Genomic DNA, 23,480 nt, shown 5'->3' on the forward strand with positions numbered 1-23,480 from the left:
CATTACTGAAGTTGCAGTACTTGCATTACTGAAGTTGCAGTATTTGCATTACTGAAGTTGCGGTACTTGCATTAGTGAAGTTGAATTAGTTCAGAACAGTTTACCTGAGCAGCATCCATCTGTCTCTTCAACTCCCTGCACGTCTTCCTCTCCCTTTCCACGTCCTCACTGGCCAGTAGCTTAGCCTCCTCCAGGGCAGTGGTCAGAGAGACAACATGTCGTCTGTCCCTGTCTGCTGAGGACTGCAGCTCCTCCACACGCCCACGCTCCGTCTGCAGCAGCGCCTTCAGGTCAGCGATGATGGCATGTTCGCGCTGCGTCGTGGCCTCCACACTTCCTCTCTCCTCCTCCAGAGAGTGACGCAGTTGCTCATTCAGCGCTTGCTCCCTCTCAATAGCACTATGTCAAGACATACACACTTGTGTAACAGCCAATACTGTCTGATTTGTGTTTTATGCAACATTCAATTTATTCATTTATTTGATTGGTGTTTCATGCCATACTAACGAATATTTCACTTATACAATGGCTGTCAGCATTACGGTGGGAGGATACAATATTCCAGAATGCTTCACTTATATGACAGCAGTCAGGTTTAAGGGTGAAATCCAGCAGAGCATTGAGAAACCACTGCGCTTCACTAGGGCCCTGAAAACCTCCTTACTAGCACTGCAGCTGGAAATGTGTGTATTTGACCTGTAATTTCGTCCAGGACTACCTCACTCAATTTTCCCAATTCTGTGTTGTATTGCTCTTAGAAGGAATTTGAGGTTTGTGTACATGGTAGCATCCTGTTCAGTAAAATATTAAGTGCCAAAAATCATATTTTTTACCTTCAACTGCCTCTAAAATTGACCTTTTTGAGGGTGAATTTATAAGGCAAATACATTAATAAACCTACAAATACAAATACTGTACATATAAACTTGATAAATAGAGTTTAGAATTTACCTATTTAGTTCGTTGCACCTGGCCTTCTCAGCCTGTAGATGTGCCTGGAGTTGGGAGAGGCGGGATTTGAACTGGTTCTCCACAGCATGCAGGTTGTCTTTCTCAAACTGAAGTTCTCGTCTCAGGTTCTCAACAGTCAGCTTCTCTCTGTCCAGGTTGTTTGTCACCTCCGCATGAAGGTCTTTCTCCTTCTCCAGCTCAGCTTGCAAAGTCTGCAAATAAGCAACGCAAACTTTGATCAAACACTGACTCTGATCAAACGTCGAATGAACAAGATCATCCGTGAACAAATAATGACACTGAACAACGCTGACTGTGAACAACCCTGACCCTGAGCAAGTAACAACTCTGAAGAAACAATAACTTTATGTGACTCTTGATATCATCAAGCATGTGTTTCAGTCATTCTGGTTTATAATTTTTCAGCAATTATATCACAAGATCTTGATATTTAACAGGAAATTTGACCGAAGTACAAACTGCAAGACACACAAAAAAAGCCTTAAGTCGTAGATTAACAGATGATATTGACACGGGCAGTATTTTCACTAGCTGTCTCTTGTTCTATTATCGAAAAACAGAAACGGACACAAAAGTTCTTTGTCTAAAATTTAGTGGAAAGAGAGTGAAAGAGGGATATAATAATGTGAAAAGCCCTTTCTCAACTGTAACTCAAGTGCACAGATTTAATCTATCATAACCAATACTGTTACAAACAGGCCCAAATGAATATCCCACACATTTTCAATCTTTGTAAAGTCATCGCATCACAATTGCTTTCCCGATAATGGAATGAAAATGTCATCAGAAGGGGTAGTGACACAAAGGGCTTCACATAAGTATCAAAAGCTTCACGAAGTAAGCACACAACACACCTTTAACAGACTGACTTCCTTCTCCTCCAGCTGGCCAACTTTGCGTTTCTCCTCGTCAGCAATTCTCTTTAAGCGCCGCGTTTCTGCTCGCTCCTCCTCCAGTTGGTCGGCGAGTCGGTTTCTCTTCTCTCTCTCCGCCTCGATGGCATCACTGAAAACAGGAAGATCATCATTTTTATTGGTAACCAATTATCTTGAAGATCAACCATGTATAAATTAATCTACACATGTGACAAACCTATTAACAAGAAAGGCCTAACAAGTATCTTAAACAGGTGGCAACTCTGATAAGAAAGGCTAAAATCAGCATTTTAAACTGAAGGGGTGGCAAGCTCATAGATCTCAGTCCACACGAGAACATGTGCCTTAAATTAACATAAGATCCATTAATGGGTCAGGCAAGTCCAATGATCAGAGTCCAAACAAGAGCCTTTAACTTATTGAGTTTAAAACCCATTATCATCCAAACAAGATTCTTAAACTTAATGTTTGGCAAACCCATTGATAAGAGAGTCCAACAAATACCTTAAACTCAGACCGACCAAAGAAGTACCTTAATACTAGAAGGGATAAAAGATCAGTATGCCACGAAAACTACAAGGAGTATGAAGAACATGCTTAGTTAAGACACACCAAAACATCCATAAATAAGCAGTCTTTCACGTTTTTTTAAATATAGTACATCTATAGTATGCACAAATAGCCAAGCGAGGCAAGCGTCTTCTTTTTATTCTAAACAACATCAAAAGTCTACTAAAAAGTGCAAAACAATGGGGTTTAATTAGCAGTTGCTCTCTTGAATTCAATGGTGAGAGTAAACAATAATTCAACATGGTTGCCATTCAGTTTCAGCGAGAACTGTAGATGGCAAATGTATGTGATTACCATCTGTTCAAGTGCCACACTGTAAATCATATATATCTGAGGGCCAATTAAGAAATTATTTGATCCAAAAAAACAATGTACATGTATCTATACTTTCCACCATGCAGCAAACACTACACAACTTCTTTCAACCAGAAAACATTCACTTCGATGTACAAGTTTATGTATCTATACTTTCCACCATGCAGCAAAAACTACACAAAATTATAAAAAAAACACGTAAAAAAAAAACATGTAAAAAAAATTTAAGATGTTCACTGATTTAGCTAGATTCATGCTGTTACTAATCATTACAGTTGTAGGTATTTTTCACGATGCCACCAGGATGGATCATCTCCTCTCTGGTGAATACATTCACACATATATATATATATGCCACATGCTGCAACAGTTTGGCTGTTGGTGTGCTCCATTATGTTTGTTACTGTTCTCCATTACGTTTGTTACTGTTTTACATTATGTTTGTTACTGTTCTCCATTACGTTTGTTACTGTTCTCCATTATGTTTGTTACTGTTCTCCATTATGTTTGTTACTGTTCTCCATTATGTTTGTTACTGTTCTCCATTATGCTTGTTACTGTTCTCCGAGGAAAAAGCTTGACATGCACCGCACAAAAGCAAGTAAATGCATACAAGAACTGAAACTATTTTAAAGATCACTTACAACAGACGATCCAAGTGTGACCTAGTAATATTTACAGGAAACATTGTACCACTTTATATTCATTTATTCATGGATTTAATAGTAGTTTATTCAGACCAGAAAAGCAAGCAGCTCACAGACTTTGCTTGCTATTGTTCACTATAAAAATTAAAAATTTCTATACACAAGTACCACTGTGTTAATCCACATTGGTTACCATCTTCAGAACATTCTATTTTCACTTTCTACAGCTACAAATAAATATATAAACGATTTGTTTATTTATTTATTTATTTATTTGATTGGTGTTTTACGCCGTACTCAAGAATATTTCACTTATACGCAGGTAGCCAGCATTATGGTGGGAGGAAACCAGGCGCAGCCTGGGGGATAACCATGACCGTCCACAGGTTGCTGGAAGACCTTCCCACTTACGGCTGGAGAGGAAGCCAGCATGAGCTGGGCTTAAACTCAAAGCGACCGCATTGGTGAGAGGCTCCTGGGTCATTACGCTGTGTTAGCGCGCTAACCGACTGAGCCACGGAGGCCCCCCTATAAACGAATTGTTTTTCCCCAACAAAATGGGTGTAATAAAGTGAAGTTAAACCATAATCATTCATTCTTTACACGTTATTATATCGACTGATTTACACCATACCCAGAATTAAGATCTAAATAACTGACGGATGTCATGTTCAAAAATGTCTTGTACAGCCCTGTTAGATTTAATAAGGATGGAGGACCTTCACAAAGTACACATGTACCTGTCAAACCTCTATCACTTAAAGCTGCAGCCAACAGGGCAAGAGCTGGCTTCAAACAGGCAACCTCATTGGTCAAGATCCTGATAGTCGCCATTAGCAAGCGCTTTAACCATCTGATCCAGGCAAAGCCTTAACATTTTTAAGGTGTTACATGTATGTCTTGTTGTCTATCTTAACACACAGCTCACCTGACAGATTTGACGCGCGATTCCTCCTGATGCAGGGAGTCATTCAGTTTGTCGATTTGACTCTGAGACTCTGACAGCTCCATCTGGAGGTCAAGGGTGGCCTGGTGCTCCTTGTTGATCAGGGCCTGTAACTCTTGGTTGCGTGTCGTCTCAGATTCCAGGCTGACCCTGAGATCATCCTGGAGTACTTGTTCTTGTTTCAGTTTGTACTCCAACAGCTCCACTGTTACCAAACATAAAAGAGGAGAAAAACACATTTTAAACCACAAAATTGGTTTTCCTTTTGTTTAATATATTTATGAAAAAAGATTCTTGAGATAACTTTGGAATCATAATGCATGACACTGGATAACTTTAGTTTCTAGTTTTTTCATTAAGGTCAAGGATAAACGAGCTGCCCACATGTACCTATTTGAATGCACTACTTCAATAAACAGGTCTGCATATGTTTTAATCACAAGGTCCAGCTACTGTAAAAACCAGGTTAAAAGTTCTATGCAGACAACCCAGTAGTAAGCCATTAGCTTACTAATTGTTTGTCATTAGAGGCTTGACAACAGAATGACTGAAGAACACTAAAAGAAAGATTCAGTTTGTGGATTACAACATCCACTGATTATAAAATAGCTCTGCACTCTCAGAGAGTCAAGGAGAAACCAATACCAGCAGAAAGGTAGATATCTGTTAGAGATTTGTTAGTGGTGAGCTTGTTGTATACGTCACTAAGGCCTGATTGGCACTGATACCTGATTTCAGCTTGATGGGTACTGTGGGGCAGCAAAATTCACAAAGAGGCATATTGATATATCATTCACTGAGGCTACAGTTACTGTAAAAGCCTAGCAACCAGGCAACCACTGAGAACTGTCAGCCTGTTTGGCATATTAGGGCAGCCAACTTACGCTGTCTCTTCAGATGGTGCTCACGCTTGGACAGCTGCTCCTCTGTGGAACTCAGCTGTTGAGAGAGGCGTTGCTTCTCTTCCTGTAGCTGCAGTCGTGTGATGCTGGCGTGAGAACGGAGGTCACGAATCTCGGCCAGCAGGGACTGACGATCAGCGCTGTACATTTGGTCCATGGACAACTTGTGGTGGTCACCCTGCGCCAAGATGGAGGTAACATATCAGGTATTGTATGTTTCCAATCCAATTGTAATAATACATCATGCTTATAAGCAGTTTTCTTGATCAGCTGCCCCTAAAAGTGACCTTTTTGGGGGTGAATTAATAGGGCAAATACATCAAAATGTTTCAGTTCCGAAAACTGCAGTAGATCTTCAACCTATTTTAACAAACACTACAAAACCTCACCTCATGTGACCTTATAACAGTTATAGTATTAAAAAAAAGGAAAAATGTGAAAGCTGTGATAAAATTTGTTCTGCGCAATATAGCAGAAAATTTCAATCACCACATTCAATAATTTTTACAACTCAATGTGAATTTAATAAAGAAACTAGTGCATTCTACATGGTGTAATATTCCATTGTGTACCTGGTCCCGGATTTTCTGTTCAAGCCTCTGGAGACTGGAGAGCTCTGTGGAAGGGGAGGCCACTACATGTGTCCTGAGCTCAGCAAGTAGCGTCTCCCTCTCCTTGGCAAATACCCGGCTGATAGCAGTTACAAGGTCATTCCTCCAGTCTGAGACTCCAACCTCGCCCATCTGAGAATTAATAGAGAGAATTTCTCGATTGTTAAGAATAGTACACAACAATGAAGCAGATTTAGCTTGTACAAATGTTCAAGCTTACATTACCCGGCTCACATCAAATTCTTCAGTCTACTAAAAGATATTTTCCTAAATATTAAAATTCTGTTTGGTTATTTATTTGTTTATATTTGTTTGTAAGTCTTTTTTTGCTGTGCTCCAGCACATTTTTCTTAAACAGCATCACAAGCCACACCACCCCTTCAACCCCTTCAACATCATACTGATAAACCACTGACCTGTTGGTTCTCACGGTTGGTGTGGATCTGGGCCAGCAGATCCTTGAGGGCCTGTATGGCTGAAAGCAGCCCCTGTTTCTCGTTATTCCAGGCAGCCTGCAGAGCGGGAAGATCAGCTTCCTTCTCCACGCGGGGTGGGGAGCTGTGTCGCCTCAGGAACTCCAGCTCTGACAGGGTCAACATTTGGACACCCTCGTTGTGGAGGCGGTTCATTAACACCTTGTCAACAGACATCAAAGATCACATTAATACATGACACAGGTGTTCTATACCATGCACAAATCTGCATGGTCAACTGTGTTCAGTTTGGTGTAATCTTACACAAAGGCCTCCTGTTAAGTGGAAATTATTTGCATTTGATACTTTCCCTCAGCATTTTGTCATTAATACAACAAATGTCTTAAAAATGCTGAATCTTACATTTTCCCAGTAGGATATAATCCTACCTTCTAAACAAACATGAACACATCTTTTTAAGATCAAAAGAAAAACGAAAAAAAAACTGTCAGAATCGGCCATAGCTGCTATAATTTGATGTAAAGTTACATGCAGGAAGAACCAGAGACCTGATGTTGTGACAGACAAACAACAATTATGTCCCCTCACCCTAAGTCTGTCCGGGATGGTCTCGTCAGCAACAGAGGGCTCTAAGTAAGCCACGTCAGGGTTGTCGTGTCCAACACCATCCTGCCGCGGGCGCGACAGATGTTCCAACAGCCGACTGTCCAGACGCTCGGTGGTGGCGACCTCAGATTGCAGCTGCTCCTGAACAGCCATCATGGACATGTCATCAGAGGCTGGAAGTGGAGAAAAACTGCTGTTAAATTGCTATTAAATGCCATACTGGAGAATTTTCCTGTTATACGATGACGGTCACTTTCATGGGAGGAGGAAACTGGGGAATCCCAGGCATAAACCAGCCAGCCACCTTTGGCAAGTTAATGGCAAACTTTCCCACATGGGATGTACAGATATACCCACCAATGTGGTGGGAGACACACAGCCTTCAAGGAACCTTGGACTGCACAGAGGGTCACACAAGCGTTATCAACCACTGTCTGTCATCAAGGCCTGATAAAGTGTGAAGGCAGGGAAAACCACAAATTCCCTGTCCAAGACCAGGACTGAAACCAAACCTCCTAGCTACTGAGAGGCTGCAAAGTCATTTTCAAGAATATAATTAGCTCATATCTGACTGCTGCCAGAATCATAGAATGATGCAGTTAGAATCTAGGGAGACATCACACCTCCACAGGCATACTTTAGTGCATGGGGGGGAGGGGGCAATTCTCAAACTATGTATTACCTGTAAATTTTACCTGATCATACTGTGCCTCAAACTCTCACTTATCTGTGAGTTTTATCTCATTAACCGTCTTACCTATGAGCTTGGCTTGTAGAGAATCCACCTCCTGGCGGTGTCGTTGTATCAGGAGATTCCTCTCCTCAGCAAACTCGATCTCTGCGTCTCTTCTCGCTTGTCTCACAGATGTCTCAATCTCTTTGCGGTGATTCTCCTCCAGCTGTCTCAGCTCCTGCTCGTGTTGCCGTGACAACTGGGCCAGCCTTTCATCCACCTCTTTCTCTGCCTTGCTCTTCACCTGGGCTATACTCTCCGAGTGTTCTCGGGCTAGCTCTTCCCTCATCTCCTGGATTTTCTGCAGAACATTTTCATTTGATTGTTGTCTATTTGTGAATTCATACTTATACAATGGTTGTCAGCTTTATGAGTTGAGGAAACCAAGGAGTGCTCAGGATAAACCACAAACCTGTGGCAAGGTACTGACGGACTTTCCCACATGTGATATACAGATATGCTCACTACATCGGCAAAAAGGCAACTGGTCTTCTACAAGTAAGACTGTGCTAATGGCCACACAAAGGGACAAAACCTCAGGTTACAAATGCAAGGAAAACCAGAAACTGAAAATTTTATCAACTTCATAATTTCTCCAAGTATTTCTAAATTGCAATTTGTCTTTTTTTGCTCTATAATATGAAGGGCCATAAATCCATTTCTGACGAGTCAAAACTGAAAATAGAATTTTACAGGTTTTTGGGTGCCCAAAAACATAGATATAAAAACTTTGTCATAAATGTTATCTTATCACAAATGCATCAAAATTTCAACTTCAAATAACAAAAGCTAAGCATTGTCACATGGTTTTCAATTTTCAACTTGAGTCAGAAATGGCTTTGTGAAATATGCCCCAGGCACAACTCATTTCTCCCCCCCCCCCCTCCCCGCCATCACCAATACGTACACTGTATACATTACGAAGATTTGACATCCACCAAAAACACACACCTTTTCCAGTTCTGTGGCAGACTGTCCTGCACTCTCTCTGAACACCTCCAACTCTGCCTGCACTTTCTTCAGCGAGTCTTTAAGGAGCTCCACCTCCTCCTGATCAATGCTAGTGTTGCTGGCCTGGTTGAGTTGCAGCTGTGAGCGCGTCTTGTTGAGCTCCTCTGTCAGCTCCTCGATGCGCTCAGCTTCACGCTGCACGTCGCTCAACTGCCGCCGCAGCTGCTCTGCCTCAGCATGTTTCTCTGAGGCTCGTGACTGGTGATCGAGTGCTTCCTGTCTGTGTCTGTCCAGTTCCGACCTTAACGCCTCCACCTCACGGTTCAGGTATTCTCTGTCTTCCTCCAGGCTTTCACGCTCCTTCTCCGATTCCTGTTAAAGATTTATTCATTTATTTGATTGGTGTTAATCAAAAATATTTCACTTATATGACAGCGACCAGCAATATGATGGGAGGAAACCAGTCCGAGGAAAACCCACGACCAACCGCAGGTTGCAGGCAGACCTTCCCACTTACGGCTGGAAAGGAATCCAGCTCAAGCTGGACATAAACCGACAGCGACCATATTGGTGGGAGGCTCCTGGGTCATTGCGCCATGCTGGCGTGCTAGTCCCCTCAGAAATCACTAACTTTTAATCATCTAGATTTAAAAGGGTTATTCTATTTTTGCCAACTAGTCATGTTTCCTTGCTCTAACCTGTCAGACCTGGGTGCCAGGCGAGGCAGCAACAACTACTATTTTTAAAGTCTTTGGTATGACCCGACCCGCGTTTGATCCCGGGTCTTCCAACTTCGATAAACAAAGTCAGCAGTATAGCCGATCCAAAATAATGAATCTTTTGTATGGGTACATCATTCTTACTTTCACGAACTTTTTCTTAATATTCAGACGCTAATTAACATTGGGAATCATAGTTTAATAATGTCAAATTTTCTTTAATAACAGTACGACTGGAATAACTGAAGTTCCCTAAATGACCTAACATTTTGACTGGGAAAATTAAGTTTCAGTCTTCAGAAATTTATTGGCATACAAAATGCATCTTTTTGATCCAGATTGTAGGTTATTCAGGGTACTTTAAACAACAATCAAACTATCATAATTGAATTAAGAAGAAGAAAAAAAAAAAACAATTTGTCTACACAGAGCTTGTACACACCTGAAGCTTTTCCTTGAGAGACAGTATCTGGTCGTGTGTTTGTCCATCAATGTCTGTGTCGTCTGAGCGGTCATCACCGCCTAGAGCCTGGGTAAGCTTCTCCACCTGACTGTCGCGCTCTTCCAGCGCCTTGGCCGCAATCTCCAGCTGAGAGCGCAGCACGCTCAGGGCCTCCTCCTGGTCGGTGGTCTGGTCGCTCAAACGCTGACGTAGCTCTTCTAACGCCAGCTCCTGCTCAGTGATCCTTTCCTGCAGTTTGCTCACCTCAGTTGCCTCCCCTTGGTTACCGCGCTTTTGGAGCTGCGTAAGCTGTTCCTCTTTCTCTTCAATCAGTTTCTGTAGCTCAACAAGGTCACTCTCCTACAGATCAATAATTAAATTATGAACAGCCAATAAAAAGCAACAAAATGAATACTTTGGAACCAGGAAACTTGTGACAGGAGGCTGTCTGGAACCTATGTGGCATGTGTAGCAATACATGCAGAAAACTTTATAAGTACATATCATACATCAAAATGAAATTTCACTTCATTGTTCATTTCAGTTCAAATTGTGTTATTTTTGCTTGATTCTGTTATTCCTGAAGAAAAATGAAAAATGGAGCATTTTGTTGAACAAGCCACTGTCCGCCCAACAAAACTGTATAGGTTTCAATACGATAAAGCCGCCAGATTATAACCGACTTTGGCCAAAACGTTTGCATTCTATATTTGAAATTGGGTGCTTCTTGTTATCCGGACAATGATCAAATACCAAACTGTCACTCCTGGCAAAATATCACTGATCAGGAACTGATTTCAGGTAAACACAGGTAATGCTAGCTGAGTAAGCTGCCGCTGTAGATGATAGGTGATGGACAAGAACAATCATGACTTTTTATCATCTCTAAGTTACACATTCTGCTTGATTCTGACTGATTCATCCAGCTTTGAGGGCCACATAAGAGTTTTTCTTGTGAAGTCTGCTTAATTTCTTATCAGGAAAATTTAAGAGCTAGCATCAGCAGATATTGTTTAAAGTCATGTATATTCTTGTCAAAGTGCATTTTTACATGCTAAACTTTAGGTGAAACCATGGTAGTTGTGGTGGGTGAAGATTGCAGTGAAATGTAACTGAGAGGGGAGTTTACCTTTTCCTCCAGTTTCTCGTTTACTGTATAAAGCTCTTCTTCCTTCTCATCGATCACATTATCTTTTTCCTTCAGCTGTTTGTTCAAAGCTTCCACTTGCAGCTCAAACTTCATCTGCAACACAAGGCAATAAACTTGGAAGTTGAACATACATAATGAGCATACTGCAGCAAAAAGTGAACCCATGAAGAGTCAAAGCAGAGGAATTCCCTGACCAAGGCTTCTCAAAATTAACAGATTCTTGAACGGAGTACCTAACATTAGTTTTATCAAAGACGACAGGGTGACAAATGTCAATATGAGTGATGTTTTTCCTGTACATACCAGAGCGTCTGTAGCACCTTCTGCCTGTGGCCTCGTCTCCGTTAGCTCTTTGGTCAGGGACTCTATCTCTTTCTGTTTCTCCTCCAGCATGGCTTGCACCATGTCATAGTCCTCTTGTAGCTTACCCTGGCGTCCAAGGAGTAAGAGAGAGAGAGATAAGTCTTTGCATGTTAAGATAGGATCTATCATAGGGATCGACTCAAGAGAGAGAAATTAGATGTATGTTAGGATAGCATCTTCCAAAGCCAGCAGGCATTTGAAGCAGGGAACACTTTTACCAGGTGAAGTGGTTCAGAATAGACAGAATAAGAATATACTTTGACCAAAACGTTTCCCAGAAAAATTCAAATTCAAAGTTGCGTTAAGAGAGAGATACATATACCTTTAATGATCTGTCATCAGAAGCAAAACTTTGAAAATACTAAAACGACAAAACTTTTACAAAATGACCAATTGGTACATGCAGCACATTAGAGTACTCTTAGTGTTTTATGTAAATGGACAACAGTCCAACAAGTCCATAAAATTAATAAATAAACCCACACAGATTACACCTGTGAGATTACCTGGAAGTTCGGAAAGTTGTTGAGCATTACCTGGCACGTTTAGAGAAGTCTGTGAGGTTGTTAACCTCAACCTGTAATGTAGGGTACAGGTCTACCTGCGCAGTTGATGTATAATTCTGTAGAGACTACAACTGTGTTTTGTGACATTTTACCTGGAAGTCTGTGCGGTTAATGTATAAATCTGTAGAGACTACAACTGTGTCTTGTGACATTTTACCTGAAAGTCTGTGAGGTTAATGTATACATCTGTAGAGACTACAACTGTGTCTTGTGACATTTTACCTGGAATTCTGTGCGGTTAATGCATAAATCTGTAGAGACTACAACTGTGTTTTGTGACATTTTACCTGGAAGTCTGTGAGGTTAATGTATAAATCTGTGGAGACTACAACTGTGTTTTGTGACATTTTACCTGGAAGTCTGTGAGGTTAATGTATAAATCTGTAGAGACTACAACTGTGTTTTGTGACATTTTACCTGGAAGTCTGTGAGGTTAATGTATAAATCTGTAGAGACTACAACTGTGTTTTGTGACATTTTACCTGGAAGTCTGTGAGGTTAATGTATAAATCTGTAGAGACTACAACTGTGTTTTGTGACATTTTACCTGGAAGTCTGTGAGGTTAATGTATAAATCTGTAGAGACTACAACTGTGTCTTGTGACATTTTACCTGGAAGTCTGTGAGGTTAATGTATAAATCTGTAGAGACTACAACTGTGTTTTGTGACATTTTACCTGGAAGTCCGTGAGGTTAATGTATAAATCTGTAGAGACTACAACTGTGTCTTGTGACATTTTACCTGAAAGTCCGTGAGGTTAATGTATAAATCTGTAGAGACTCCAACTGTGTTTTGTGACATTTTACCTGGAAGTCTGTGAGGTTAATGTATAAATCTGTAGAGACTACAACTGTGTTTTGTGACATTTTACCTGGAAGTCCGTGAGGTTAATGTATAAATCTGTAGAGACTACAACTGTGTCTTGTGACATTTTACCTGGAAGTCTGTGAGGTTAATGTATAAATCTGTGGAGACTACAACTGTGTTTTGTGACATTTTACCTGGAAGTCTGTGCGGTTAATGTATAAATCTGTAGAGACTACAACTGTGTTTTGTGACATTTTACGTGAAAGTCTGTGCGATTAATGTATAAATCTGTAGAGACTACAACTGTGTTTTGTGACATTTTACCTGGAAGTCCGTGAGGTTAATGTATAAATCTGTAGAGACTACAACTGTGTCTTGTGACATTTTACCTGAAAGTCCGTGAGGTTAATGTATAAATCTGTAGAGACTCCAACTGTGTTTTGTGACATTTTACCTGGAAGTCTGTGAGGTTAATGTATAAATCTGTAGAGACTACAACTGTGTTTTGTGACATTTTACCTGGAAGTCCGTGAGGTTAATGTATAAATCTGTAGAGACTACAACTGTGTCTTGTGACATTTTACCTGGAAGTCTGTGAGGTTAATGTATAAATCTGTGGAGACTACAACTGTGTTTTGTGACATTTTACCTGGAAGTCTGTGCAGTTAATGTATAAATCTGTAGAGACTACAACTGTGTTTTGTGACATTTTACGTGAAAGTCTGTGCGATTAATGTATACATCTGTAGAGACTACAACTGTGTCTTGTGACATTTTACCTGGAAGTCTGTGCGGTTAATGTATAAATCTGTAGAGACTACAACTGTGTCTTGTGACATTTTACCTGGAAGTCTGTGAGGTTAATGTATAAATCTGTAGAGACTACAACTGTGTCTTGTGACATTTTACCTGAAAGTCTGTAAGGTTAATGTATAAATCTGTAGAGACTACAACTGTGTTTTGTGACATTTTACCTGGAAGTCTGTGAGGTTAATGTATAAATCTGTAGAGACTACAACTGTGTCTTGTGACATTTTACCTGGAAGTCTGTGCGGTTAATGTATAAATCTGTAGAGACTACAACTGTGTCTTGTGACATTTTACCTGGAAGTCTGTGAGGTTAATGTATAAATCTGTAGAGACTACAACTGTGTCTTGTGACATTTTACCTGGAAGTCTGTGAGGTTGCTAACCTCCATCTGTAGACTCTCCACCTGCAATGTCAGCTGCTCTATAGCTGTGTCTTTCTCTAGAATCAGAGGGTCAGTCATTGCACTCATTTCAAGTCTGCTCGACGTCTCTAGGTCAATCTTCGCCTACAGCACAAACCATCATAATGAGAAATTATTTTTGTGTGAATGACTGTATTGGGCCTAAAATTCTGTCCACTTAATTTGTGTTATTCACCTTGCTTGATTGTGAGAGTTCTTAGAATGGCGTTTTGGGGTTTCTTCTGAAGTTGGAAAAATATTAGTTTCAGAACCAAAAGTTCTGACTTCATTTGCATATAAAAACACTTTAGAGTGAATTTTTAGGGAAAATACATCATCCAGTAATTTTCAAAGACAAGTTTTGTCAGCTCAACAGCCCCCTTAGCAAATTAACATAAAATAATATTTTCTTGCTGTGTAAATTTGAGAACTCTCATCTTGTCTCACCCAAACCTGTGTGAACACCTGAAATGTTGATTCAGCTATTAACAAAGGACATTGGTTGCAATGATGGCTACTCACCTGTGACAGTTCTGCATCCTTGAGTTGTAGCTCCTCTTGTAAGGCCTGTACCTCGTCATCCTTCAGAGCCAACGCATTGCTGAACTCATCCTGAATGCTCATCTGCAATATTAAGGGATACTTGAAAAAATACTATAAAACGATCAGCACAGTTTTAAGGATAACAAGGATACTGTGCACATCTTTAAAATGTCTTCTACAAATTCTGTGTTTTTCACAAGCTTCCCATGTTTACTGTAGATGGAGTTGATCAGCAAAATGTTGGAAATTAGCGGATGTATAGACGGACATACAGATAAACATCCATCATTCCCAAATAATAACAAAGCTGAAACTCACGCGTTCTGTTAGTGAGGGTAGGAGTGGAGGTTCCCTGTCATCAGACACAGTGGTGTCTAACAGGGCGTCACTCTGCTGTAGACTGTCCACAGTCTGGTGAAGCTCCTCTATCTCTCGGGACTTCACCTCCAGTTCTAGTCTCAGGGAACTCAGGAGCTCCTTCTGTTAACAGAACAGGTGGAGATGCATGAAAAAAGCTCAGTGCTATAATACGAATAGGGAGAGGTAAATACGTGCTTGGACTTATTGCTTAGTCTTCATATTGAAAAATTAGAGTAGAGATGATCACCTGTCCCCAAGATCACAATGCTGTCTTGGTCAAAGTCATACTTATTCTTAGCATTAAAGTATATCTTAGGAAATTTCACTATAGTAAAATTGAAAAATCGTGTTTAAGTTCAAATCTAATTTAAGGAATAATTTCAGAAGTTAAGACTAAGTCCGATCTAAGTCTCAAGTTAAGACTAAGTCTGATCTAAGTCTCAAGTTAAGACTCAGTCTGATCTAAGTCTCAAGTTAAGACTAAGACTGATGAAAGTCTCAAGTTAAGACTAAGTCTGATCTAAGTCTCAAGTTAAGACTAAGTTTGATCTAAGTCTCAAGTTAAGACTCAAGTTAAGACTAAGTCTGATCTAAGTCTCAAGTTAAGACTAATCCTGATCTAAGTCTCAAGTTAAGACTCAAGTTAAGACTAAGTCTGATCTAAGTCTCAAGTTAAGACTCAAGTTAAGACTAAGTCTGATCTAAGTCTCAAGTTAAGACTAAGTCTGATCTAAGTCTCAAGTTAAGACTCAAGGTAAAACTAAGTCTGATCTAAGTCTCAAGTTAAGACTAAGTCTGATCTAAGTCTCAAGTTAAGACTAAGTCTGATCTAAGACTAAAACATCGTCATGATGCTGGGACCAGGAACAGTCTCAGACAGTTGTGCACGATACATTGACTAACTGCAGTTGAGCCTCACCATGTTTGTTGTATCATCTACCATGGACTGTTCGGCTCTCAATCTCTCAATCTCCTGTGACAGATGGTCAATCTCCTCATTCTTCTCCTCAAGCAGTGAGTGGTGCAGACTCGGGTCTTGCTCTGCCTGCAAAGACTTCACCTGCTTCTACAACAGGAACAACAACAACAACAGGTCAGGGTAGAGTGGAAAACTTCAAATCCAGCTCTTGCTGGCTTCCTCTCCAGCTGTAAGTGGGAAGGTCTGGCAACAACCAGCTGATGGTCGTGTGTTTCCCCCAGGCTCTGTTTCCCCCTTTCCTCCAACACTAACGCAGGCTGCCATCGTATAGGTGAAATATTCTTGAGTACGACGTAAAACACAAATCAAATAAAAATATACAGTGGTTCATCTGTCGCTGATGACCTGCAGAATAGATCAATGTTGTCAGTACAGGAAGCAGACAATAAATGTCATTTGGTGTATTCAGATTTCTTATGGGAATATTCAAGACTCTATACCAGGGATTGATTGAATATGGTTACGCTTTTTTGTGTTGCCTCCGCCATGCATTTGACAACAGAAAGTACCACTGTCGAACATGTGGTGCATAAATTCTCAAACAATCTTTCAAAGATTTAAATCAATTATCCTACAGCTGCTTATTACAACTTTGATACAATAAAAGAGAAAAATATAATTGTTGAACTCTGCTAGGTTATACTGAGACTCCAGTTAAATCTGCTTCCTCACCTTCAGCTTGCTGTTCTCATCTAGTAGATCCTTGAAAGCCTGGTTCTGCTCTGACCGGATGACCTCTAACTGCTGCTCTGTGACCTTGAGCTGAGCGGTCAGCTGCTGGACCTGCTCATCACTGTCCATGACCTGATCCCTGAACTGATCAACCTGGCTCACAAGGTCACTCACCTGACGAACAAAACAACATGATATACCTGAGTTAGGACACTCACAAATGTCACAGCTGTAATAACACAGGACATCTGACGTGTAACTGTTACACAGCGACTGAAAGTCATTCCTGACCACATATTACCATCCCTTGAAAATTGGTTTGGAAAGACATGCAAATTTAAGAGTGGCTTCAACAACAGAAGAAAATAAATGATCCATGAGGTCCACATAAAAAACTGTATCCCACAAAATCAAGAACATCATCCTCAACAACAAAAACAGCAACAATGCCGTCCTTCGATAGAGCTGCTACAAAACATCATTTAAATGTAGGATATTCTAACTAGTAAACATTGTATCAGCATTACATATATATTCTGCTCAACTTCCGTTCACCTCTGCAAGAGGAGTATTCTTTACGAAGCTCACCTCTTTTTCTTTGCGCTCCACAGCTTCTCTCTCATCCTCCAGCTGTCTCCTGAGCTCATCGATGTGGGCAGAGGACCCAGCATCAAATCTGTGTTTGTACTCATCCAGCTGCGTCTTCAGCTGTGAGATTTGGTGCAAGTTCTCATACACCTGCTTCTGTAAGGCCTCCTTGTCATTGTTCAGTTCCTGAAAGGTGACATCAAAGAAACAGTGGATAATTAAAACTGGTGTTTTAGAGAACACAAGGTCACAGGATGATATATGCTACACTCTTCAGGACATTCTGATTGGAAGATTGACTGACTCGTGTTTAATGCCTTGCTGAAGAATTTTACGCTGACAGGACAGTTGTCAGGTTTATGGATGTCCACTGTTAACTCGTTATACTTTTCCTTCCATCTTATTTGTTGATTTTCTCAATAATTCCTTAACACTAGAACACAGATATGGCTAGATTACTAAGGAGCTTCTCTTGTTCCTGGAAAATAGAGTCAATCCTATACTTCAAAAATTCAAATATTCATCCTCCAAACTTCTTGGAATAAAGATGCAATATTCTACAACTTTACAAGCTTGACGCAAAGTAAGGTGATCTTAATTAGTCTCTCACATATACACAGTTGTGCCTATTACAAAGATGCTGGAAAACACATTTCCCCCATATTTCCATTTCAATGCTGTCAAGGCCTGGAATGAGCTAACATTTTTCCAGATGCCTAAAGCTCACCTCTTCTAGCAGTCTGGACTTCCTCAGCTCTTCCTCCAGCGATCCTTTCTCGTGATAGATTGTCCTTTCCCGGGCTTCCAGCTCCAGCTCCAGGCTACTGATCCTCTTCTGAAGCTCCAGCTCTCCAGAGCCCTTTGCCCCATCCCCTGTCTCATCACTGGCACTGGAGTCCTGCTTCAACTCCTCCTCCAGGCGTGCGATCTTCTGCTGGAAGGCACGCTCCATGGCAACTTTCTCCTCTATCTCATGCTCTAGATGCTTCACCTGATCTTCAAGGTCCTGGTTTCTCAGGTGTTTCTCTGAGGTGGATAAAATTGACAACTGATTTTACTAGCTAATTCACAGTTTTGTATAAGCAAACATTAATTCCTCAACAATTCCTAGTTTAAGTTGAAGATGGGCTCCAGAGCTGGCTATACAAAGCGTATTTTTGAGATTTAAAACCTCACTATGTAACTGAAATCTTCAATACATTTATTTATTTCATTCTTGCTATATGCCATACTCAGGAATATTTCACTTATACCCAGTTCACACAGGCAAAGATAAGCTGGTTTAAATGCTAAAGTCGCTTTGAGCCAGTTTGACGTCACCCACGTGAACGCAAAGCCAGAGCATTTAAACTGGTTCACTTGCCCCTGCCAGTGACATGGATTTAAGCCAATTTCAGGGCATCAGCAAGTCAATCTGTGCCGTGTGAACAGTAACTGGATCAAGTCCGGTAAAAACTCATTTTCAGGATGACGGTGCTATTACTGAATTGGCTTAAATATGACTGTGTGAATGTATAAACTCCTGAACTGCCTTACAACTCGCTTGAACTTAGTCATGTAAACGTACACATTTTCCACTGGCCAAGAATTCAAAGGTAAGATTTGATCCAGATTAAAATGTGGCTCTGTGAAAGGGCAGTAATACAACAGTACTACAAATCTTTGAGTGTTAAAATCTTTTTTACCCACTGTAAATTTATTTTATTTAAACAATAATGCCTTTATGACATTGGTCAAGTGAAACTAAAGGGAAATGTAACCTTTGATATCCATCTGTAACTGTTCATTGCGTAGTGTTGTCTCATTCAAGATATCTGCTTTTATTTGGATTTCTTCTGTCAAATCTTCAACCTGAAATTTTAAAAGAGATTAACTTATGGACAACTGCTTACGAAAACATTTACAGAAACATGCATATGCAAGACTGTTTCCAACATAAGTGGAACTTGGTTAATAGGAGACTTGCGGACAGACTACACAAAATGGTAAAAAATGCAGCAAAACACATTTTTTTCTTCTGTGACATTGCAGGGCCTGTGTACAACATAGGTGTTTCATGAGCATGTATACACCGATGACTGTGATGTAATAAAGGATAGAAACAAAAGACTTCATAAATTTGGACCGCTTTGATACAGGTGGGAAGGAGCTTTACGAGCTCCCCATTGTAGACATTATTCTTTGAAAACACGAACACCACTTCTGCGTTGAAATCATTGTCTGAGACGAAAGGAATACAGCCTATGATAAAAGTGGATGGCATGGAAATCAGTCTCTGCACAAAAAGTTAGGACAAGATACATTTACAGACTACCTCGACGAATAGTTCATCCTAATAGTGTACATGTGGTTAAACCTTTTAGCAAACTTGCCAGGTATTTATTCAAGTATTTTCTGAAAGCATTATTCTGTATAGAATGTGAATCTGTAAAGCCCTGAAATTGGTCGATTCAATCAATGTAGTTTTGTTTCCAAAATTAAATTATAAATGTGCATAAATTGCAATTAAAGTTGCTCTTTTTTTTTACATACAAAAAGACTAAGAAATAAGGGTAGCAGGTAACATTACAGTTTCGGGATTAACTGAATTCTAGGATAATCCAAGCTTTTTCCCACCTCTCTCTGTAGCCTGCCCTCAGCACTTTCTCGCTTCTCCTTCTCTTGGATAATTTTGGTTAACCTTTTGACCTCTTGCTGATGGTCTTCTCTCTCCTGCTCGCGCTCATTGGCCTGTTCCTGTACAACAACAACGATCAGAATTACATTCAAGTTTTCATTCCAGCAGGTACGAACAAGGATCTCCCAAAATTGTAACATCTCTTCCAACAAGAACAAAATCTGTCATAGCCGCGACACTCCACAAAAAAACAGTCATCTCATCAACCGATGAGAAATCAAAGATACTAAATATAAGCGTCAAGTCCGACATTCCTATACCATTCGTAGTCCGTAAAGGGCGTTCCAAGTCGATAATCGCAAGATCCATTTCCACAACAACGTTTAACACTAACTCCCGAAGACAAAGGTATGTAAGAAATTATACAAATAAGAAATAAAGCCGGTAACACACAAGAGAGAAGCGGTCATCAGTTTTCAATGATGCCGGGCAGACAATGAACATTCCAGGCATGAATTCCATATCAAAGTTCAAATTCGTAGTCCGTGAATGAGTTCCATTTCAAATAACAGCTAAACAAGTATCTCAGTCGTGCTTTCACAGCAGTTGACCAACCGACTTTTCAACACAGTAAGCAACTTACAAAGCTGTTTGTCGCAGACAAAAATAAAATTAAGGGATACCGCAAAAATGAAAAGCTATCCTCAAATATGGCGTATACAGTAGAGAAACCCCATGCCAAATATCACGGAGAAGCAGTCTTAGGTCTTGTTTGTCAGGGTTTCCTATATTCCTTTGCCTTTGGTTTGATGTATTTCCCATCACAATATCATTATCTTTCCATGTAAATTTAGCTCAAAATGCCACTGCTAACTCATCAGCATGTATTTTGTTGGGACGGCCTATGGGATGAATGGATACTAAAACTGCTACAGTATTTGTCTCACAAACGCACCGTAGTCTTTATGTCAGCGTCCATTTTCCCAGAATACATCTGAAGCACTAAACAATAACTGCGAAAACCACGCCTTTGAATTTCATGACCAGCATGTACTTACATCCAAGAACTGCCGATCAGATTTGAGCTTGCTGTCCAAAGACTCGACTCTCAGCTGTAACTCATCAATTTCACGCTTCTTCTCCTCCAGCATGTCCTCGTAGCGCTTCTCCATCTCTTCTGTGGTCATCTCCAGATCGCGAATTCGCGCTGTGGTTCTCTCCCCTTCTTTATCTCTTTGCCGACTAATGTCACGCTTCTCCTGGTTCAACTTGTTGATTTCGTGGATCAGAGCTGTCAATCAAAGAGAAGTTCAAAGGTCAATAGCTGTCAATCGAGAAACACAAGAGAAGTCCACGAAAACATGTAAACAAAGCAGGGTTTTAAACTTTTATGCGAAACAAAGACCAATGTTAAGTACTCCACTCTGTATGAGAAACTAAAGCTGCAATACTTTCAAATTACATTTTCTTGTTGCCAGTAATAACAAAGTCTATAACAAGCACTTTGATTTTTCAAATAATTACATTACATAAACAGGTAAGTAATAAGCAAAATTATAGCTGAATTAAATGGAAATGTTTGAGATTTTGTAAAAATTCTTCATGCTCATTACATCTTTTTTCTTTATCACAGACACACTACACAGTGTATTGTTAGTTTCTAATCTACTGATCTACAGTTTGTCAACACCCACCACATGCAAATGATACTATACCAGACATCATGATACAATAACATGTATAATTTCAGGAACAAGCCACCAATTTTCATTTCCTGTATTACTTGACCTACACAAATTAACCACTAAATCTCACACTCACATCGGCTACAAACTTGGTCTGTATACTTGTACGTGTATACTGTACGCTTGAGTTTTGATGTCATGCTTAACCATTTTCATTTTTTGGTCAAATCAAAACAAAGATAAATCACCAGTCTTCCAGCATAAGCACCTTTCTCTTGAATCTATTGAATTTCTTCTTTTCTACTGAATTTTTTTAAAATTTCATTCCACTGTCCTTAAATCATTGACATACAAATCATTAAGTAATGTAAATGACCTATAATTTTGCACCAAAAAGAGCAAATTTTAGACGCAGACAAAACGTATACCCCTGATATCACCATTTTTTTTTTTTATATTCTTCCATAAGCATAAGATCATCCCTTTGAAACAAACCTCAAAACACAAAACTTCAAAAACTCAATAGAACGCTCAAAATCAGGTAATCTGAGCCAATTAAACATGGATGAAATTTTAGGTTATTTACAGTATACCGCTTTGCTGCTTCAAGTTCAGAAAAGTTCTGTCATCTTTGCGGAACAAAATTTGAAACAAGTTATTTCATAGATCATAAGTATATATCTGGAAAGAAAACCTTAGATGACTGGAATCTGAGACATCTTTTCAAGTTTCACTACAGGTATGAATCTAAAATTTTGGACTGAAGTGCAATGTACATGCATAGATCAAAACGTGTTGGTGTAGTAAAAGGTATATCTACAAAGTGGATGGGAAAACTAAGCATGCAAATAATGAAAACGTTGGCCAATATCTAAGCAACAAGTACTGACCATAGGAAAGCACAATGAAAAACAGAAAATCAGGAAAGCAGAAAAAGGAGTGGAAAATGCAGACCAGGTAAACAGTGCAACAAGCATGCAATACAAGGCAAGAGATCAAGATGGAAAAGAGAAATTAAATATGGAGACAGATTAAAATGGCCATATGCATTCACATCATAAGCTTTTTAAAAAAATTATTTTTTTCTTTTTCCTACATTTTAGAAAATCTTCAAAATTCCTAAATATTCTAAAATTCTAGAGGACAATATCTTAATAAACCTTTTTCACCAATTTACACATGCATTCAGTACAAATTTAGAAAGTACATTACATCTTTTTTCTAGAGCAGTTAAACAAGAAGCGTAAATTAAAACCCTGCTGCTGTGTCCTTGATGTTTACAGGTACATAATTTTTAATAGTTTGTTTGTCCACTGTCTTTAATCTAGAGTATTTCCGATTTTTTCCAGTAACTTAAACACAGTGTGTGACTCTGGGTGCAAATGGGGAATAAATGACACAAGCAAAAGTATTCCTCCTAAATACAGGGCATTGAAACTAAACAGTACATAGTGGAAAGCAATTGGAAAACAAGTCCTTCATGCAGTAAAGAGTAAAAGCTTAGAAATCAGACAGACACCAAAAGAATGATGACCCCAGAAAAAACACCAACAAGAAAAGCCACTGTAAACCAATAACCATCCAGAAACCAGAATTCAACCAGTACCAGCCAATGAAAACTGACCTGGCTCCTCCACATACTCGGTATCGCCCGAGGCTTCCAATGTGGGGTCTGCGATTTTCGACACAATACAACATGCAGATAAAGGAAAAAAGAAAAAAAGAGACAGACAGACAACATGTATTAGTGAATTATGACACTTTATCATAATAATCTTTGGTGATTCACCCAAGAAAATAAATAAAAATTGTGACTATAATAAAAAAAAATAGCCATTCTGACAAGTTTTTATTAAACCCTCTGAACATGTTTTGCATGTTTTGAAATGGTCTTACTGGAAGAATTATGCATCTGAAATGTTATACTTTATTTACAAAACTTTAATTTTAATCTCAGCAATTAAAAAAAAAGCGGTTTAACTTGATAATTTTCTTCTTTCCCTGAAAACTAGAAAACAATTACTAAATACATGTAAATTAATATTACAAACTGTGGACAGCAAATTGCATGCTGCGAGCGGCAGACAGACTGACTAAAGCAAGATGCAAACATAAGCAGTTCTATGATTCTGTTTTACAGCAATGGACCACAAATACCAAGACACGTTCCACATTATCAAAGACAACATTAGCATAATGTGCGCACAAAAAGCCA

The 23,480-nt window shown here is 39.6% G+C and overlaps 1 protein-coding gene across 1 annotated transcript in view; it reads right to left on the bottom strand.

Annotated features, from left to right (window-relative positions):
- The window catches only part of LOC135478084 (A-kinase anchor protein 9-like), a 90,969-nt gene that overhangs the window by 12,321 nt on the left and 55,168 nt on the right, over positions 1 to 23,480 (bottom strand). The window contains exons 19-43 of the mRNA XM_064758355.1: positions 22,890 to 22,937; positions 20,639 to 20,871; positions 19,580 to 19,699; positions 18,724 to 18,814; positions 17,691 to 17,989; positions 16,964 to 17,149; positions 16,376 to 16,549; positions 15,644 to 15,790; positions 14,683 to 14,844; positions 14,344 to 14,445; positions 13,780 to 13,926; positions 11,177 to 11,302; positions 10,853 to 10,966; positions 9,724 to 10,083; positions 8,563 to 8,934; positions 7,636 to 7,912; positions 6,861 to 7,051; positions 6,255 to 6,473; positions 5,800 to 5,970; positions 5,210 to 5,405; positions 4,308 to 4,530; positions 3,377 to 3,397; positions 1,827 to 1,977; positions 952 to 1,163; positions 105 to 399 (exon numbers count right to left, since the gene is read on the bottom strand). Of these exons, the coding sequence (XP_064614425.1) occupies positions 105 to 399; positions 952 to 1,163; positions 1,827 to 1,977; positions 3,377 to 3,397; positions 4,308 to 4,530; positions 5,210 to 5,405; positions 5,800 to 5,970; positions 6,255 to 6,473; positions 6,861 to 7,051; positions 7,636 to 7,912; positions 8,563 to 8,934; positions 9,724 to 10,083; positions 10,853 to 10,966; positions 11,177 to 11,302; positions 13,780 to 13,926; positions 14,344 to 14,445; positions 14,683 to 14,844; positions 15,644 to 15,790; positions 16,376 to 16,549; positions 16,964 to 17,149; positions 17,691 to 17,989; positions 18,724 to 18,814; positions 19,580 to 19,699; positions 20,639 to 20,871; positions 22,890 to 22,937 (4,637 nt within the window). The remainder of the gene's footprint in view (positions 1 to 104; positions 400 to 951; positions 1,164 to 1,826; positions 1,978 to 3,376; positions 3,398 to 4,307; positions 4,531 to 5,209; positions 5,406 to 5,799; positions 5,971 to 6,254; positions 6,474 to 6,860; positions 7,052 to 7,635; positions 7,913 to 8,562; positions 8,935 to 9,723; positions 10,084 to 10,852; positions 10,967 to 11,176; positions 11,303 to 13,779; positions 13,927 to 14,343; positions 14,446 to 14,682; positions 14,845 to 15,643; positions 15,791 to 16,375; positions 16,550 to 16,963; positions 17,150 to 17,690; positions 17,990 to 18,723; positions 18,815 to 19,579; positions 19,700 to 20,638; positions 20,872 to 22,889; positions 22,938 to 23,480) is intronic.

Source organism: Liolophura sinensis, chromosome 11 (genome assembly GCF_032854445.1).
Source record: "Liolophura sinensis isolate JHLJ2023 chromosome 11, CUHK_Ljap_v2, whole genome shotgun sequence".
In the NCBI taxonomy this organism is placed as follows: Eukaryota; Metazoa; Mollusca; class Polyplacophora; order Chitonida; family Chitonidae; genus Liolophura; species Liolophura sinensis.